The sequence below is a fragment of the Typha angustifolia genome, chromosome 11 (genome assembly GCF_048772165.1).
Source record: "Typha angustifolia cultivar Huaian chromosome 11, ASM4877216v1, whole genome shotgun sequence".
Taxonomy (NCBI): domain Eukaryota; kingdom Viridiplantae; phylum Streptophyta; class Magnoliopsida; order Poales; family Typhaceae; genus Typha; species Typha angustifolia.
In genome coordinates this window covers 1,351,462-1,364,405 of record NC_133249.1, presented here as the reverse complement: position 1 = coordinate 1,364,405, position 12,944 = coordinate 1,351,462, and the positions used below count along the sequence as shown (strand labels likewise).

Sequence of the window (12,944 nt, the reverse complement as noted above, 5' to 3'; positions counted from 1 at the left end):
TATAAGCAATTTAATTTGATTCATTGTATGAATTACCATCAATATTAATGGCAGGAGAAAATCTAGACGGTGCCTCATAACCTTCTCTTAACTATTAGGGCGTCAGCAAACAGGGAAAGGTCTTCACAAAAATAAAAAGATAAAAAAACCATCGGAAGCTTTACTACGACCATGCAATTCTCGATTGACAAACTCTTACCTTATTTTACTATTACTCAGTTAACATAGTTTCTTGTAATTCGTGAGAAAGATCAAAGATGACTTTCCGAAAAGAAGGAAGAAGGAATCGGATATGAAGATTAAAAACTCTACCTCGTGTTGTTCCTCCGCCGTTCCCTGAGGCAGGATCGTTGCGTGCATCCGAGCTCGCCTGGATCTTGGAATGCCATTTTGCACTGCAATGCAATAGCTGTGGGTTACTTTTGGGGGATATCCGAATGGAGGGGAATATGCTGGAAGAAGGTGCTGTAGGTAGAGAGATGTGAGAAAAGCTTCGCTGTCTCTTATCGGATCAATTGTCTCTTTGTGAGGGATGAGAAAATAAAATAAAGCGCAAGGAAGGCGTGTAAGAAGAGGGTGGGGCTGCGGTAAAAGGTATTTGGGGGAAATCCATTCCTACTTTTGGGTTTTGTTCATAAATCACGTTTATGTTGTGGAGCACTAGGTCAAATCTATTCAACCTAGGGCATCAATAATTAAAGTGTATGGGTGTTATATACTTCATATTAAATAATTTCATAACGATTATTTCGTTGAATACGGATTATATTCTTATAGATTCGAAAATAAATGGCTAACCTTTAACTAATTATTCGTTTTTGTCCTCTTACTTAGATGATTAACATTATATTCTTCTTCCGAGTTCCAACAACGTAGTGTAATATTAAATTAATATAAACACCTGCAATTATCAATGGAAAAACTATCAAACGACTATCATCCTCTCCTTATTTTCATAAAATAAACAAGAGAGATAAAATTCTACGCCTCTTCTCTCCACTCGACTCAAACTAGTCAATTGGTATAATTCTTCACGGCGGCGTGCGGCTCCGCCGCCTTGGCGGCGGGGATCGGCTCGACGCTGACGGACGGCGGCACCGGCGCGCCGAGCAACTCTTTGGGCAGGTCAGGGATGCCCTTCAAGTAGAAGGTGTAGAAGAGCTTGAAGGGGAAGATGATCTGCTGCAGTTTGACCTGGCCGTAGACCCCCTCGAAGACACCGGATCCACCGGTCACCGCCAGGTACGAGTCCTCGTACGTCAAGTACGGTCCTTGGACGGAGATGTGGCCGTAGTCGCCGAAGTAGAAGCTATAGATCGCCTCGTACCTATCCCCGCCCTTCTCTTCCACGTGCTGGATGAGCACGCATATCCCCGTGGTTATCCCCAATCGCTTCTGTAGATTACCATGGTAGACCTGCAAGCAAATCGCACACTATTCCGATAAGACATTCGCGTGTGGATAGGATAAAGGAGAATACTTTAATAGAGCTGAGCAAAAGCTCACCTTGTTAGTGAAGGGGACGAGGTCGCCGAGGGAGTTAACTTCCTTCTGGCTAAGGCGGAGGTAAGCTGGGCTAGCGCGATCCCTCTCGTTGATCTCGTACACGTACATCTCCTGGACTTTTGTCGGTCTCGGATCAGTGGACGCCTGCTTTGCGGAGAAGATGGAGGCGTTAATTCTCGACGGGATTCTTCGGGTGCCGGAAACCAATTTGGGGGTTTTGGGTAGCGAATGGTTCGGGACGGATCTGGGGTTAGTGAGGGCGAATCGGTTGCTCTTGGAGGTGGGGATTTTGAGGAATACGGATGAGGAACTGAGAGACGCCATTGGAGAGAAGAAAGAGCTGTCTGATTGAGGAAGGAGAGGAGGAGGGGGGGTTGGATTTAATGGAGCAGGCTCGTGCAACACGACACGATATGGGAACAGGGAAAAGTGGAACCGAGAAAAGGAGGACGGTAAGTTGTCTTTGTTTTTAGTTCATTTCAGTTTACACCTCATTTTTCGAATTTTTTATTTAAAAAAATTGAAAATAATTTAATGATAGGTAAATAAATAAGATCCTTTTCAACTAATACTAGTACGGAAATGAACTTGGTTGGCAGAAGGTGCACGAGCTAAACATGGGTTGAAGTTATACTCGTGGCAGTTATTTATTAGAAAAAAGATAAAAGGGGTGGTCGGCGTGCTGGGTTGTTGCCTTCCCTAATCGCTAGTGGAGAGTGGACCCAACGCTCCGAATAAAAGAGGCGACCCCATTGAACGTCTATTAACTCTCTCAGTTGCACCGAGCTGTCAAAAAATTTCACCTTTCTATCTCGTACCAGTCAATTCCAAGTGGAAATTACTGCGTAGTTGGATGGATGTCTTTTTCTCCTTATTGGTGACGAGAGAGGCCTCTTGAATCTTCTCATGTATCTGTTTTCTTTTCTGCATGTGATTTGGAAAATAAGAGGCTCGCCTTTTACCTGCAAAATGGAAATGTGTTTATGAACACAACAAGATTTCCCATCAGGCTAGCATTTTGGTCGTCTCTTTCACTCTCTAATTCTCTATAAGAGAATATCTTTATTGCCAATCTCTCTCTCTCTCTCTCTCTCTCTCTCCTTCCTTATCCCAGACTGGGCTAGGAGGGAGAAAAAGTATTCTTCTAGGCTTCTCCCTCTCCCACCTTTTTTGTCTCCTCTCCTTTCTTTCTCGTACTCAATTATCATTGCTTCAATGTTGCCGATCCGAGTGGGTGAGGCAGCTTGATCTGCTAAGATATATCGATAAGCCTCGACCTCTCTGCTGTCACCTCCTGCACCTTCTTGTCTCCGTAGATTCAAAGAGAACTTCATTGAGTCTATGTTTTAACAGTAAGGCATCTTTGTATTTAGTAGACGTCAAGTCAACTTTGTTATCAAAAAAGCGATAGGCAACGTTTTATTACAGCGAGAGTGGGGTTAAGAATCAGACATGTCAATTGATATAATTGCCTAAAGAATCAAAGACAGTCGGCTGGAAATGAGTCTTAGAATCTTAGCATAAAATTAAATGATCCTGAGTGTTAGGATGCATAATATAAGTCACGGTTGGTCGTGAAAGGCTATAGTTACAGAGAGGGGAGGTACTAATTTCAATAAAATCTTCTCCTATTGTGAAGCATAGCTCTATATGTCTTTTGCTCAATATGGTTTCTTATTCTCATCTAGAGCTGGAGCAACTTGATGTGAAGTCTGTTTTTTAACAAAACGAGTTAGAAAAAACCATCAATATGCAACAACTAGAAGGTTTCAAAGTTGAAGATTATGTCTACGAGTTAAGAAGAAGATCATTGTATAATTTGAAGCTGCTGTCAAGACAGTGGTACGATAGGTTTTACAGCTTTATGATTAGACTTTACTGCTCTAGGAGTAGTTATAACAGTTGAGTGTACTACATGATGTTGCCAGATGATTATTACATCTACTTGCTTTTTTTATACAAATGGCATGTTAAGAACTACAAAGGATGAGTCAGAGGTTAAATAATTGAAGGCTTAGTTGAATGCATCATTTGAGATGACAAAGTTTGGTGCAGCAAAGAAGATTTTGGATATAGAGATTCAGATGTTGCAAGAGAACTATATTGAGCACATATTTAACCATTTTTAGGTGGCAAACGCAAACCTTGTGAATAATTCGCATTCATTCAAGCTTCCAAGGATACTATTACTACAAACTAAGGCAGATGAAGAGTACATGTCACGAGTTTCTTATTCAAATATTGTTGGCAACATTATATATTTCATGATTTATGGTGACATGGTCAATTCAACCGAGGTGTATTGGTAGGTAGTGAAATACATACTTAGGTATTCATAGGAGATGTCAAATCTTAGTTTGGTATTTGAAAGAGAATAATGTAAGCTCTATATTTGTTGGTTATGTTGATCAAATTTTGTTGGTGATTTAGATAGGCGGAGATCTTTAACAAGTTAATGTTTTACTCTCTCAAGTGAAATCATTAGCTAGAAAGCAGTGCTGCAGGCTACAGCTGCCAACAAGATAAAACATATTGATATCTAATATCACTTCATCCGAGAGATTATGATAGAGGATGATGTCATAGTTAGTAAAATTCACATATCAGAGAACTCAGCGGGTATGTTAACTAAAACAATCACTATTCACAAGTTCAAGCATGGACTTAATCGGTGTTTGCAAGATATGAACACCCTTTAGGGTTTTGGCCAAGATGTCAATTATGTATTGTGGTATGTTAACTTTTGACTGCAAGTTAAGGTGGAGATTTGTGATGCCATGTGCATTCAAAAGTTTTGGAGGATGGTGTTCAAATGATCCCATAGAACACTCTGAGTTTGAACTCACTCCGACTTCAATTATAATTTGGAAAATGTATTTATACCTTTCAACCTTTTGTAAGGTTAGAAAGAATTATATCATCACAAAAGATGAGATACAGAGATAAAAATCTACTACATAAATTCTTAGAAGAAGCCTTTCTGATCGATTTATCTCTTAATTTGGTATTTTCTCCTTCAAATCTTATTTCTTTTGTTCAAAATATTATAAGAGAATTATTTTGCTGTTGGATAACTTGTTCCTTTTATTAGATATTATCATTTATTTTAGAGTTGTATTATTATTAAATTTGAGTGATTATCTCCCCCATTATATTAGTTAGTGGTGTGAATTACAAATTAGACCATATAAATTCTCTTACTTGTCTTGCTTTTATTTAATTTGCTAGTAATTAAGGTTATTCTTGCCCGCATCTTTATCTCGTGATCATCGTGTCTAAAATGTCTTATTAGAAAAATAATTATTTGAGCATTTAGTTTAAATTTTGAGTTTTCACTCCTGTTAATGAGTTGCAGTGATTAATCTGGAGATCGATAAGAAAGGAAAGCCAAGAATGGAAATAAATTATAAATTTACCAGAGATTCATGGTTTAGTATAGCATTTAAAGGAAGCTTGGGGTTTGGGAGGTCTGCCTGAGTCTGACTGCCTCCCTCCTCTACCAACGACTGACATCAAATCTCCATTCTTAAATGCAGCTACCGGGAAACCACCCACCTCTTCTACTAAACCGCAGAAATTTTTTCCCAACGATTCCCACCACATCATGCTACAGAACGCCCTACTTCCCTTAAAATTCCCAAAATGTCCTTCTCCCCCTATTCCGGCGCCGACCCCACCCACGCCGCCGGCTCGGATTCCTCCTCCGTCCTCCAAAACCTCTCCAACCTCGGCCTCGGCTATTCCATCGCCCTCGCCATCGGCCTCCTCGTCCTCCTCTCCTCCCTTCTCCTCGCCTCCTACTTCTACTGCCGCCACCGAAACCATATCCCTAGCCCTAACCCTCACCCCATTCCTAACAGCCTCGCTCTTCCCCGCGTAATCTTCGTCGCCGAAGAAGACGACGACAACGGCGGTGGTGACGAGACCGTCGCCGTGGGGCTAGATCCGGCGGCCATTAGCTCGTATCCCAAGTTCCCGTACTCCGGCGGCAAAGGAGGCGAGGGCGTATGCTCGATCTGCCTCTGCGAGTACAAGGAAGGGGAGATGCTAAGGTTGATGCCAGACTGCGGCCATTACTTCCATCTCCCGCATATCGACGAGTGGTTGCGGCGCAACGCGTCGTGCCCGCTTTGTCGCACCTCTCCGATGCCCACGCCGCTTTCTACGCCGCTCTCGGAAGTCGTGCCGCTATCCCAATTTGCAGCGGATCGGACTCGTCTATTTTAGATCTGACTGTAGTCAAAGTGGTAATGCTTCTGGCATTCAATTGATTATATTGCTTTCTATTTGTCTGGGATTTGTTGTTATCGAGTGTGTATGTATACATGATATCAAATGGTAAGTCACAGGTTGCAATTGTACAATTTCTCATACTCCTGACCACTGACAATATGTATATCCGAAGAAAATTAGCGTCCCAGGAATGATTCATGTTGTTCTTATTAGCTACCAATTGACAAATATAGCAATGATCTGATTGTACCACGTCTGAGCTTTTGCTTTGCTTGGGTCTCTGGAACCAAGACTTGGAGCCAAAGGTGGGAGCTTTAATTCATAATAAAATTACTGGCCTGTAACAGTCATAAAAAGAGCCCTTGGGTGATCATTGATGTTTCGACCTGAATAAAAGCATTAATTTCCAAGTTGGACGAGACCGACTACTGGTCGGTCGTATTAAAGCCTTTTGTCGGATCAACCTGCACCCTCACCATCTCTCATCAATCTCCATCCAATATTTTTCAGCCCACTAAAAGAAAAAGAGAGCCTGGAAAAGGTTTTGCCTGCCTCTCTTTTCTCTTAGTTTCCTCCCCTCTCCGCGGTGAAACGATATCAACGTACGAAGATTCTCAAAAAAATTCGAGCAATGGGATGCAAGCTCTGTCGCTGTCCTCGGAGAAGGCTCCGAGTCACATTTGCCCTTTTCAGCTATATCCCCTCGCTTCGCTCTAAAACTTGAGAAAGGAGGAGGAGGTAGAAAGCCGGAGAGAACGGAGGTCATGGAAGTCTTCGCCTTGCTCAAAAGCCGGAGAGCGAGACCTACGACGTCTCGCGCCAACGCCATTGGAGAGTACGAAGGAGAGGACGATGGTCCTTTCTTCGATCTCGATTTCCCTCTCCCCGAATCCTACGTGGAAGAGGCCAAGGTAGTGCTGCTCAGTCTTAAGAAGCCTAAGCAGGCCTCTTCTCCGGAGCGCCAGAAGAAACCGACCAAGTTTCTTATCGGATCTAAGAGAACGGAGGAGTTGCCTGTTTTCTCGTTCTTCTCCCGGGACAACAGCTCGAGAAGCTTTAAGAGTAGCAAATCCACGAGCAGCATTCGCGACTCGCCGGCTCGAGGGGAGAGCAAAATCTCAAAATTCGTGCTGCGGAATTACCTCAGCAAGATAAAGCCGCTGTACGAGAAGGCGTCGAGGGCATACGCCGGGAAGCTGATCCGCTTCTCGAGAGGAGCGAGGAAGGTGGGCCCTGCGGACGGCGGAGAGACGACGGCAGCCAACGGCGGAGCTCTCCCTGGGCGGCTTAAGGTGGCGGCTAGGCGGCTGAGGAAGAGCCGCTCGGCCTCGTACGCCGTAGCTGGCACGGTGAGGTCGCCGCCCCAGCCGTTCCCGCGCCGCCGCGACGACTCGCTGCTGGAGCAGCATGATGGTATCCAGAGCGCCATCGCCCACTGCAAGAGCTCCTTCAACAAAGGTACGACCCAGTCAACTCAACTGTTTAAGCGATTTTGCATGTAGCTCCCTATCTTTAAGTGAATTTGCGGATTGAACCATTTGCTGAACTGAAGATTCAGTGGCATTCTAGCATTTGCTTAAACATAGGGTGTTATATGAAAATTTCTTTTAACAGAAGTGTTTCTGATAGTCTCTCTGACTTGCGGGATTCCAGGGTCCGAATTGGCGTTTGTCCGGTGCAGGAGCGAAGGTGCGGCTGAAGCTAGCGTTCGTTCAAGTTTTTCACCGAAAGGAGGTGGAAGTTGCAATTAACCCAAAAAAAAAAAAGAGAGAGGACGTCCTTGAGGACTAAAAAAGAAATTAGATAGAGCTCTTCATTTAAGATCTTTATCTTTGTTTGTATTACAAGCGTCGCAAAAGAGCTCTTCGTTTAGCTTTTGTCTGTTCATATTTGAGGTACTACATCTTTACTTTGTCCAGGGGCTCTTTTCCTTTTCTTTTTCTCCACGCTGTTGGCTTCCACTATCGATCTTAGAAAAGAGTATCCAATGACCCGAGTTTTGTAATTTTAAAAACGAATACAAAGGGACTTTAATTATAAAAAAAGTTGTCACATATTTTTAGTTAATTAAGCTGAAGGGATTCGGTCATAATTGACTACAGTTTCGGTCGTCTTGCATGCACTGTTCTCTTTACCTTGCGACGAAGAGCAAAACAGTGAAAAGCTTTTATGCCAAAGACTGAAGCGAACAAAAAGAAAAGCCTGTCTGGTATAGCTTGACTTCTTTTACTCGAAAGTAAGCATCTCTCACCGGATTGCTTCAATTGTTTAATCACATACCCACTACGTACATGACTTGGTAGCATCTCTTTTTTTACGTTCAATAAAATAAATTAACAGCATAATATTGAAACAATCTCAAACCCCGAACAGTGTGTACAATCAATCTCCTTCCAGTACTCCCAACTTATCTACGCCACGTTCGCTATACAATACGTGCTCTTAATCTGCACCACCGAAGCCGAAACCCTCAAAGTTAGACTACAATTCGCCATAACCTCGATATCCCGCTTATAAATCCCGATAACGTTAACCCTGCCACTTATATCCGTATAACTCGTTAAATTTAACTCCCCTGCAGCCAGTATACTCTCCGTCGCGTTCTGATCCATCGCGATCCGATCCGTTAGCACGTCGACCGTCACGTTCATCCTGGCCGTCCGATCCGCCCCCACCTCCCCAGAGGGCGCGTACCCGACCCCCACCGTCTTCCCTCCGTAGTAGAACTCGGTGGCGCTGCTGCCGAATCGGAACGAGGCCACGTTGGGGTTCTTGAGGGAGATGTCGGCGATGAGCGTGACGTTGGCCGAGACCAGCTGGTTGCCGTTGCCGACTTCGACGTTGAAGCGGTCGACGGTCATCGAGTGCATGGTGAGGGTCGGGTCTTTAACTTTGAGGACGGTTAGGGAGAGGATCAGGATCAGGATCCCGACGAGGACGACGAACAGCGCGCAGCAGCCGCAGCAGCAGAAGGCGCAGCTCCGTTTGCGGAGGTATTGGGACGAGCGCCACGTGGAGGCGCCGGATTCCTCATCGACGATGGCGATGGTGTTTGAGGTCAGGGGCTTAGATTGGTTCTCTTTTGGCTCCGCCATGGGGACTTGGAAATTAGATAGAGAAGATGAGATTGGAGGGACGGTAGGTTTTTAGGGATTTGTTGGGTTTTGTTAATGATGAGCTCGATGTCGTTACCGTGGAATTAATGCGCGGGTTTGGGAATTAGGTTCAAGTCTTTATTGCGGGCTATATTATTTTTCATTGTTGGAAGTTGCGCGTTTAATTCTTGACTACGGAGGACAGCCCCAAGAGTGTGACACGGTTTCTTATTCTACACTTATATATGACTTACAAATTAACTACGTCTCAAAATTACTAGAAGGATGAGAGAAACAAGTCGAGGATACTTCCGAGTCAAGTAGGAGGTGATTTCATTAAAGAGGAAATATACAAAGTCCTGCCTGCCCGTGAAGGACTCATACGGCGGTCAACTAGTGCAGCTAGTCTTAGTTGACTAACATATCAATAAAGAAGACTCGACCCTAGTTTGTGCTTAAGTTGACCAAAGCGCTTAAGCATGGAATGGTTTACTTTGGCGGTGCTCACTGCGGGGTTACGGCGACTGGAAGCAGAAGTCTGAAGCCACCTTGGGCCAAGTCTTGGTCCATTCATGGAGCTCAGATACTCAAAAGTACTGAGTCTTTTTATCTTTTTATTTATTTATTACTTGTTTTTTTTAATGTAATTAAAAACTTCTGTAGGAGGAGTATTTAATAAGACCTTATTTTATATTATTGTTTGGCTTTCCTTCTTCAACTGATGGATCATTGGATTAAATTGTCCCTAACACTTAACTTTTCCCTGGACAGAATTCCAACTTATATAATAAACATAATTTCCTTCATATGATAGCTTACTACATCAAGCGAATTCATTGCTACATAATTTGTTTAATTCCGAAACAAACATTTATTAGTACGCGGATCAACATACGAGCGCCTTAATACTACTTCTTCTGATCCTTTGCTCAAACTCCAAAAGCGCCTTATAAGATGACCCCCCTTCACTGGTCGCCTCCTTCGCCTTCTCTTTGAGCTCCTTCACCCTCTCTCTAATCACACTCCCTTCCTCCGATTCCATCAACCACCTTATCTTCTTCTCCACCTCTTCGGCCTTCACCAAATCCTCATCGTACCCCTCGATCTCTACTCCCACCCACATCTCCTCCACCAGGAACACCTTATTCATCCTCTGCTCTGCGTACAATGGCCAGCATATCAACGGCACCCCGGCCACGATCCCCTCCAGTGTCGAGTTCCAACCGCAGTGCGTCACGAACCCTCCGACCGCCGCGTGTCCCAGCACCTCCGCCTGTGGTGCCCACGACTTGACAACGAAACCCCTCTCCCTGGTACGCTCCAGGAACCCTTCGGGGAGCAGCGAGTCCAAGTCGGGTTCGGGTGTCGGCTCGAACCGCTTTGCCGGATCCGGGTTCTTCGGTGACCGCACCGCCCAGAGGAACCTCTGGCCGCTGTTCTCCAATCCGGTGGCCATCTCCTTGGTCTGCTCTGCGGAGAACGATCCCATGCTCCCGAAGCAGAGAAAGACGACGCTCCCATTTGGCTGGGTATCCAACCAGGTGAGACACTCGTGCTTCTCTCCTCCTTTCTTTTCACCTCCGGCGATTAACGGGCCGACACAGTAGATATCGGGTGTCGGTCGATTCGGCAGGCAGAGCCCATCTTTTAAAGCTCTCACCGCGTAGGGCTCCAACGACTCGAAGCTATTCACGATAATTCCATCGGAGTTGGGCAGTTGCGCAAAGTTGGAATGGACGAGGAGTTTATAGGTTTCGGAGTCCCGGTCGGCCGTTTCCTTTGGCATATCGGATGCGGGTATTCCCCGGAGTCCCGGAAAGTGGATGAGGGTTCTACCCATGTCCTTGAAGCTTGTAGTGGCGGTGGCCCCGAGCACGGGAAGGTGGAGGAAGACGGCGAGGTTGGAGGCGCTGCTGGGGAAGAAGATGTAAGAGGGGATCCCGAGGTCGGAAGCCACTTGGAGCGCATCGGTGCAGAAGAAGTCGAGGACGACGGCGCGGATGGAGGAGGTTTGAGAGAGGGAGACGAGGAATTGTTGCAAGTTGGAGTTTTGGAGGCGGACGAGGGAAGAAAAGAGGTTCAGCCCTACGGCGTCGGATGGAGGTGGCACCTGGGGGAGCACGTGGAACGAGATGGTTGGATAAGAGGATAGGAAACGGGAGATGACTTGGGAGGAGGTGCTCGGCAGCTCGATGGCGACGACGGTGACGGCGAAGCCGTGGCAGAGGAGGTGCTCGGCGAGCTCCACCATGGGAAATAAGTGGCCCAATCCCTTTCCTGGGTATAAGACTACCGTCTCCTTCGCTGCCATGATTGATCTTTGATGATGGAGTTCGGTGACTACTGGTAGAAGAATGTGAACCGGGAATGACAGGTCTGTATATGGAAGGTAAGAGGGTTAGGTTGTGGTCTTGACGTAAAAAACATTACAAGCACAGTACTAGAGTTGTCTGACTCGCAGTTATGGATACTTTAGATGTGCTTAATAAAGTTTTTGACCAAAATAGCCCTCTGTTATATGGCCTTTCATATATTTTATTCATCTAAATAGACTTTATATTAAATTTAATATTAAATGCTTCATTGGCACAATGCTGTTAGATAAAATGCCCATAAATTTAGTACTTTATCTTTAAATAAAATATCTAAAAACTCACTTTATAAAATGCGTAACTGTTCAGAGTTTAATGTTTAGAAAATATTAAATACTTGAGTATTTTATTAGAAAAAATTAGAAAAAAATTAATGTAAAATTTGAAAAAGCTACTATCTCTAATTTTGAGCACTATTTTAACTTATAGATTGTTTATATTTTATGACTAAAATAAATAATTGAGCTTAATGTTGTGATGCTATTAACTTTTTTTATAGTTTTATTTATATCTTTCTCATTTAAATAATATTAAATTTCAATTAAATTATTATATTTATTTTTTTCGTCTTTATAATAATATTGTATGTTCAAAATTGACTACCGTTAGACATTTATGATCTTAAAAAGTGAGTAATTAAATATCTTAATAAGATATTAAATAGTTTAATATTTTTAACAATAAATTATCAACTTTTTAGTGTAAAGCGTTTCCGTAAATAAAATAAATAATATGTCTTGTTCTGTTAAAAAACTCGTGCTTAGTGCGTTAGTTGGGAGGAGATGAGCTTCGAAGCTACATGATTTATTCGATAAAGCGTAAGCCATGACGATCAATCTGAAACTAGCTGCCGTCTGTGGAGCCCCACCTATTAAATTTTTTAATAAATTTAATTTTATCTAATAAATATTAATTTAATAATTTAGTTTTATCTGTATTTAATAATAATCTAGTTAGTTAAACTGAGTATATAATTAATTTTACTAATCTATTTTTAATAAAACTAGTATCATTGAATAGATCTTATCAAGAAGTCTAATATTAAATTACTTTTAAGTTAATTTATATTTTAATAAATTTTTTATTATTTATAAAAAATAAATATTTTTATAATTATTTAAAATTGAGGTGTTATAAAATATAATTACTCAAAATTATATTTCAATTTAATACTAAATATTAAAATATATTAGATATAAAACATATTTAATATTAAATGTATAATTTATAAAATACATCAGATATGAAATATATTAAATATAAAATACATTATATTAAAAATTAGTAGAATGAGTAATATTTATTTTTAAGTCTTCTCGGAAAATCAACACAGAGGAGATGAATGCAATTAAAAAAGAAGAGATGGCTACCAAATCAATGATTATAAAGATAACTTACAAAATTATTTTAATAAAATATAGAGCCCTATTGGATTGGTCCTATGTTTAGAGCCTTTGGAGCATTGTCAAGAGATGCTAGTAGGTGGTAAGTCAGAGAGTCAGCATGATTTGACTGAAATATCCACTAAGTAAAAAAAAATATTTAAAGTAGCAATAGTTTTAAACCCGGTCCCAACTCAATAGGTTTCGGGTCACGGTTGGGTCGGGCCGAGTTCGGGTTTGAACTAAACTTTAGTCTGAAGAATCTGAGCTGGTTCCAGTCAGGCTTTGAGCTATCGAGCAAGAAAATAATCCAAACATTTTCTCAAAATAAATATATATATATATATATATATAAC

At 42.4% G+C, this 12,944-nt stretch overlaps 5 protein-coding genes across 6 annotated transcripts; 2 read left to right on the top strand and 3 right to left on the bottom strand.

The window, feature by feature from the left end:
* Positions 1 to 925: 925 nt before the first annotated feature.
* On the bottom strand, positions 926 to 1,893 carry LOC140770075 (allene oxide cyclase, chloroplastic-like). Its single transcript, XM_073111063.1, has 2 exons — positions 1,507 to 1,893; positions 926 to 1,416 (listed from the first exon to the last, which is right to left on the bottom strand). The coding sequence occupies exons 1-2, from the start codon at positions 1,828 to 1,830 to the stop codon at positions 1,015 to 1,017; spliced, it is 726 nt and encodes a 241-aa protein (XP_072967164.1). The 5' UTR covers positions 1,831 to 1,893; the 3' UTR covers positions 926 to 1,014.
* Positions 1,817 to 5,911, top strand: LOC140770078 (RING-H2 finger protein ATL67-like). Of its 2 annotated transcripts, none has more exons than XM_073111066.1 (2): positions 1,817 to 1,958; positions 5,043 to 5,911. In XM_073111066.1, exon 2 carries the CDS (start codon positions 5,149 to 5,151, stop codon positions 5,731 to 5,733), a length of 585 nt encoding a protein of 194 aa, XP_072967167.1. In that variant the 5' UTR covers positions 1,817 to 1,958; positions 5,043 to 5,148; the 3' UTR covers positions 5,734 to 5,911. The 2 variants fall into 2 exon arrangements, with proteins under 2 accessions (XP_072967167.1, XP_072967166.1); XM_073111065.1 differs by having other exon boundaries at positions 1,846 to 1,958; positions 4,862 to 5,911.
* Positions 5,912 to 6,128: 217 nt separating this feature from the next.
* Positions 6,129 to 7,751, top strand: LOC140770073 (membrane-associated kinase regulator 5-like). The gene is made up of 2 exons (XM_073111061.1): positions 6,129 to 7,197; positions 7,393 to 7,751. Exons 1-2 carry the CDS (start codon positions 6,504 to 6,506, stop codon positions 7,488 to 7,490), a joined length of 792 nt encoding a protein of 263 aa, XP_072967162.1. The 5' UTR covers positions 6,129 to 6,503; the 3' UTR covers positions 7,491 to 7,751.
* A 209-nt stretch (positions 7,752 to 7,960) lies between these two features.
* Positions 7,961 to 8,949, bottom strand: LOC140770076 (late embryogenesis abundant protein At1g64065-like). Its single transcript, XM_073111064.1, has one exon. The coding sequence runs from the start codon at positions 8,832 to 8,834 to the stop codon at positions 8,151 to 8,153; it is 684 nt and encodes a 227-aa protein (XP_072967165.1). The 5' UTR covers positions 8,835 to 8,949; the 3' UTR covers positions 7,961 to 8,150.
* A 668-nt stretch (positions 8,950 to 9,617) lies between these two features.
* Positions 9,618 to 11,360, bottom strand: LOC140770072 (UDP-glycosyltransferase 88B1-like). Its single transcript, XM_073111060.1, has one exon. The coding sequence runs from the start codon at positions 11,143 to 11,145 to the stop codon at positions 9,721 to 9,723; it is 1,425 nt and encodes a 474-aa protein (XP_072967161.1). The 5' UTR covers positions 11,146 to 11,360; the 3' UTR covers positions 9,618 to 9,720.
* Positions 11,361 to 12,944: the final 1,584 nt, after the last annotated feature.

What these genes read in the sequence shown, in the direction of transcription:
- LOC140770075 (XM_073111063.1), bottom strand. Translation starts at nt 1,830, where the DNA reads ATGGCGTCTCTCAGTTCCTCATCCGTATTCCTCAAAATCCCCACCTCC. An exon ending in TCGTCCCCTTCACTAACAAG is followed by an intron (nt 1,417 to 1,506) that starts GTGAGCTTTTGC and finishes ATTTGCTTGCAG; the next exon opens with GTCTACCATGGTAATCTACA.
- LOC140770078 (XM_073111066.1), top strand. Translation starts at nt 5,149, where the DNA reads ATGTCCTTCTCCCCCTATTCCGGCGCCGACCCCACCCACGCCGCCGGC.
- LOC140770073 (XM_073111061.1), top strand. Translation starts at nt 6,504, where the DNA reads ATGGAAGTCTTCGCCTTGCTCAAAAGCCGGAGAGCGAGACCTACGACG. An exon ending in CAAGAGCTCCTTCAACAAAG is followed by an intron (nt 7,198 to 7,392) that starts GTACGACCCAGT and finishes GCGGGATTCCAG; the next exon opens with GGTCCGAATTGGCGTTTGTC.
- LOC140770076 (XM_073111064.1), bottom strand. Translation starts at nt 8,834, where the DNA reads ATGGCGGAGCCAAAAGAGAACCAATCTAAGCCCCTGACCTCAAACACC.
- LOC140770072 (XM_073111060.1), bottom strand. Translation starts at nt 11,145, where the DNA reads ATGGCAGCGAAGGAGACGGTAGTCTTATACCCAGGAAAGGGATTGGGC.